Here is a 4505-nt window from a genome sequence, read left to right as displayed (position 1 = left end):
CCATACAAACCCAAAAAGAGAGAGGATAAAAAGCTAGCTTTAATTTTGTTCAATAGAAAAGTAGGACATAAAAGCAGAAAATTGTTAAATGCATCGTTTACACATTCAGGAGGGACACAAAAATGATATTTTCCTTAAATTTCCTTAAATGAAAAGAATAAAGAGCAATGAGTGCGAATTATGTAGATACATATTAGCCTCGGAGATATTTTATGCAGAGACATGTATGTGTGTCAACTTGCAGTGACAGGAGGGTGTAAGACTGCGCGCTAGGGGCGGAGTTAGCAGAAAGCTCTCAAGGAAAACTTGTGAGTCAGTTTAGTGAGACTGAGGGCAACCGTGGACTACACACCTCTCACGAACAAAAACACAGGACTGAACTTTAGGACTTGTGAAAGACCGCATGCGTACCCGACTCCGGCGAGTCAAAATGTATTCTAATCCGAGACGCGCTTTGGAGATTTTGGAGACGCGTAACAGCGCATGAAACGTAAATGTGGACGGTATCATCGTGGGATCTTGACATCGATTGAGGAAGTCAAGGATCTCATGCAATGCGTCTTGAACGCATGATTTGATTTGGCCATCAACCTGCATGTGGGAAAAAAAACTCGGTAAAGATGAACGAAACGAGCACGAGTGGTGGCAATAAAGGTTATGACCCCACCATCCCGGTCATTATGTTCATATTTGGTGTGGTCGGGAACGTGATTGCTATCGTAGTGCTTCGAAAGTCGCGAAAAGAGCAAAAAGAGACCACTTTTTACACCCTGGTGTGTGGACTTGCCGTAACGGACCTCTTGGGAACTCTCCTCGCGAGCCCAGTCACCATTGCCACCTATGTAAAGGGAGAGTGGCCCGGCGGGAAACCGCTGTGTCAGTATTCCGGCTTCATTTTACTCTTCTTCTCCTTGGCAGGTCTCAGTATTATCTGTGCCATGTCCGTCGAGAGGTACCTCGCCATCAATCACGCGTATTTCTACAACCACTACGTGGACCAGCGGGTGGCAGGCTTGACGCTCGCGGTGATCTATGTATCCAATGCACTCTTCTGCGCTCTTCCCAGCATGGGACTGGGATCCGTGGTGCAACAGCATCCAGGAACCTGGTGTTTCATTGACTGGCATAGCAACGACAGCACGAACGCCACTTTCTCTTACATGTACGCGGGCTTCAGCTCCATCCTCATCCTCGCTACGGTCCTCTGTAACGTGCTGGTGTGCGCGGCTCTCATCATGATGCACAAGCGCTTCGTCCGCAGGACCTCGCTGGGGACGGACCAGGCGCGAGTCGCGGAGATCAGGCGCAGGCGGAGTTTCGCGCGTCTGGCCGGCGCGGAGATCCAGATGGTCATCGTTCTCATAGCCACGTCCATTGTCGTTCTCATCTGCTCAATTCCTTTAGTGGTAAGTGGGGTTTGGTGGCCTCTGGGAAATGACAGCGTACTTTGATTTAGAGGAAGTTGCACTAAATGTAATTATGTGGGGCAGGGCAACTCACAAAACAAAACGCAAAGATGCTTTGCTAATAAAAGTCCACGAGTTCACTTAAACGTTGTTTTTCAATCACAAAATTATGTGAAATAGTATCATACCTATTTTACAATAGCATACATTATAACTGTATCTACTGTAAAATTGTAAATTAAAGTGAAAAATATGAATTACAGTATAATATACTGGGCAATATATAGTCTATAGTTGTACAAGAAAATATAGTTTTTTATCAATTAAAAATATGGGATACGTTTCCTGTATCTTATATATATATATATATATATATATATACATTAATGACATTTAGATAGTATTGATAAAATACACAATCAAACAAATGCATCCCATAATGCTTGTGATATGTTTATACCTTTCATGCCACTGTTTTTCAAATGGTAATGTTCTGGCAAACACAACAGCCAGCTTTTTACCATAAAAATAGTCCTGCTAGATGTGTTTTCTTTTGCCCTGAATGCCTTTTAATGGATTTTGGGACTCTGTTCATACTAAAACACTCATAGGTTGGACACTCATACAGTTTTACATACTGTACAATTTCAATCAGCACTTAGTTTGAAAAGTTGAAATTGATTAAAAAAAAGCCCAAAACCAAAAACAGTCACAAACTTAGTGCATGAGACATCTATTGCTTGTTATCTACTGATGAGAGATGTTGTATGCAAAATGTTGACTGAATGGGAATGTATCTGTATGTATGATATGTACAATTATGTGTTGACTCATAGTGGAAAGCCTGAGGAGAAACTCAGTATCTGATATCAGTGTGTGTATCATCATCTGCTTTATCAAATAGATAGTGGTTGGTGTCAGAAATCAATGTATGATAATTACAGATAAGTAAACAGATAATGTCTTGTTTGCTGTTTAGATGCAGGTGTTTGTGAACCAGCTGTATCATTCTCCAGTAGTGACGCAAAAAAAGCCGAACCCAGACCTTCAGGCCATCCGAATTGCCTCTGTCAACCCCATTCTGGACCCCTGGATCTACATCCTGCTGAGAAAAACAGTCGTGCAGAAGATTCTGGAAAAGATCAAGTGCCTCTTCTGCCGTATCGGTGGGAGACACGGGAGGAGCCCAACGGAGTTCCACTGCGGTAACGGCGTCCACAGCTCATCGGTCATGTCTCGTGATTTGCCGTCGCTAGCGTTGCCCGAGCTGCCAGAGGTGATCAGCACATCACAGATGTACCTGTATCCCATGGAGGCAGGACAGGAAATAGGCTGCTGCGGTGGCTCTGTGCAGAGCAGGACGTGTTCGACTTCAACCGAGCAAACCCTTCTGCGGGACTCTCAGGTGGTAGAGCTCAGGACGGAAACAGGCACGGACTTTGTGAAATCACATTCGTGCACGCACGCCAACACAAATGAAGCCCAATGTTCCAAGCACCAGCCTCTGCAGGTGACCTTTACAGATGAGAATTTGAGTTTACAAGAAAGAAGCATATGATGCATGCTGAAAGACTTGCTTAGTTCAGCAGAACGATGTGTCGGGAGGTGAAATACATTTCAAGAGCTTGATGTGAGTGTTGTGAATGAGAACTACTCAGAGCAAAAACTGAAAGAAAGAATTCCTAAAAACTCATGAGACTAAAGAGAATAGTTTAAGAGAAAGACTAACCAAAGGACTAAACTTGGTGCAAGAAAGTGAAAAAAAAGTGCTTACTAAAGTAGGAAAAACAATGTTGCTATATATGCTATATATGGGTCAAAAGACTCAAAACATGCAAAAAAAATTGCATGAAGGGGTTCTGGAAAGAGTGAAAGAGCAGAGGAGGATAGAGAGGCAAACTGGCTTCATTTTCTGATAGTAATTCATAATGCATTTTAAAAAAAGTGCATTTTCTAAACAGTGAAACAGAGCTCTAAAAATGTATATTTAATTTATTGTAAGTTCTTGTGAATTTCTGCAGAAAAGGCCTTCGTATTAGATGAATACAGTTCCATTGGGCCCTGATTGACTGATTTGATTGACCCGGGCAAATCTTGATAAGATTTGATGGACGACCATGTGAGCAAATATTTACTGCCCTGCTTCAAGACCCCCTTTTGCAGACATTCTGGTGAGATCTCCATTAGGTCACAAGTTCAAGTAACCAGAGTGCCTTGTTAGCTTTTCTCATGCTGGAACTCGTGGTTTAAAATGTCCTTTTCCTTATGTTAAGGTGACCAAAACACTTTTCATTTTCATTGGTGCATAAACAACTGTCCACTATTTCAAACTTACATAAGATGTAGCTAAGTGTACATTCTTTGGAATTTCCATAATATGTACGATATTCTGTGAATTAACTAAGCAATTTCATATCCATGTTTACTGAGAGTAACACCATCACAAAATATAGCGGTACCCAAAACTCATCATACAATGTAAGAGCACATGATACACAGCACATTATTGCTAATTTTAGTTTCTTTTAAAGTATGTGTAGATGATAGAATATATAGTGAGGAGATGAAATTGTAAAAGCTATTAAGATGTTGAATGTCTTTTAAGATCGTATGTTTTGCACTTTTAAATCCTTGTAACCACTGAGGAAAATTTGAACTGTCACTATCAGTCAGTGGTCATCGAGGAAGAACTGTTCATTTGTTCATACTTGTGATGTTAAAATGTGAACGCTGTCTTGCTTTAATTTATTGTAGTCTTTTTAGACAATCTTTTGACTCTAGTTGTTTCTTCTCTGTGAGAAGGTCAAGTTTAAGATGGTTCTGCTCATGTTGAAGCAGTTATATGGTTTTTGTTTCATTTCACAATTCTTATGTGTATCAAAACAGCATGAGGCATGATTTAAACTACTTAGCACCATCATCTGCTGCATGTATATAAATGATTCAACATTACTGTGTATATTTTCACCATTTCATTTTCACATTTTCAAACACAAAGACAATCTTGTCTCACTCTTACCTTCGATGTGACCCTCCAGAATGTGCAATGGCCAGCTATTTATGCTGAAATAAACTCTTGAACTGAAGACAAATAGAAAA

At 40.8% G+C, this 4505-nt stretch overlaps 1 protein-coding gene across 2 annotated transcripts; it reads left to right on the top strand.

Annotated features, from left to right (window-relative positions):
• Positions 1-247: 247 nt before the first annotated feature.
• On the top strand, positions 248-4505 carry LOC107596756 (prostaglandin E2 receptor EP4 subtype-like). Of its 2 annotated transcripts, XM_016287566.1 has the most exons (3): positions 250-1406; positions 2386-2916; positions 3428-4505. In XM_016287566.1, exons 1-3 carry the CDS (start codon positions 621-623, stop codon positions 3443-3445), a joined length of 1335 nt encoding a protein of 444 aa, XP_016143052.1. In that variant the 5' UTR covers positions 250-620; the 3' UTR covers positions 3446-4505. The 2 variants fall into 2 exon arrangements, with proteins under 2 accessions (XP_016143044.1, XP_016143052.1); XM_016287558.1 differs by having other exon boundaries at positions 248-1406; positions 2386-4505.

This window comes from Sinocyclocheilus grahami, unplaced genomic scaffold (assembly GCF_001515645.1).
Source record: "Sinocyclocheilus grahami isolate Dianchi unplaced genomic scaffold, SAMN03320097.WGS_v1.1 scaffold12.1, whole genome shotgun sequence".
Taxonomy (NCBI): domain Eukaryota; kingdom Metazoa; phylum Chordata; class Actinopteri; order Cypriniformes; family Cyprinidae; genus Sinocyclocheilus; species Sinocyclocheilus grahami.
Note: the sequence above shows the minus strand (reverse complement) of the source record. Positions and strands in the feature narration are given on the sequence as shown.

Bases quoted from the DNA above. Each gene is read 5' to 3' on its own strand.
- LOC107596756 (XM_016287558.1), top strand. From the start codon at position 621: ATGAACGAAACGAGCACGAGTGGTGGCAATAAAGGTTATGACCCCACC. The intron at 1,407-2,385 runs GTAAGTGGGGTT...TTTGCTGTTTAG, and splicing joins TCTGCTCAATTCCTTTAGTG to ATGCAGGTGTTTGTGAACCA.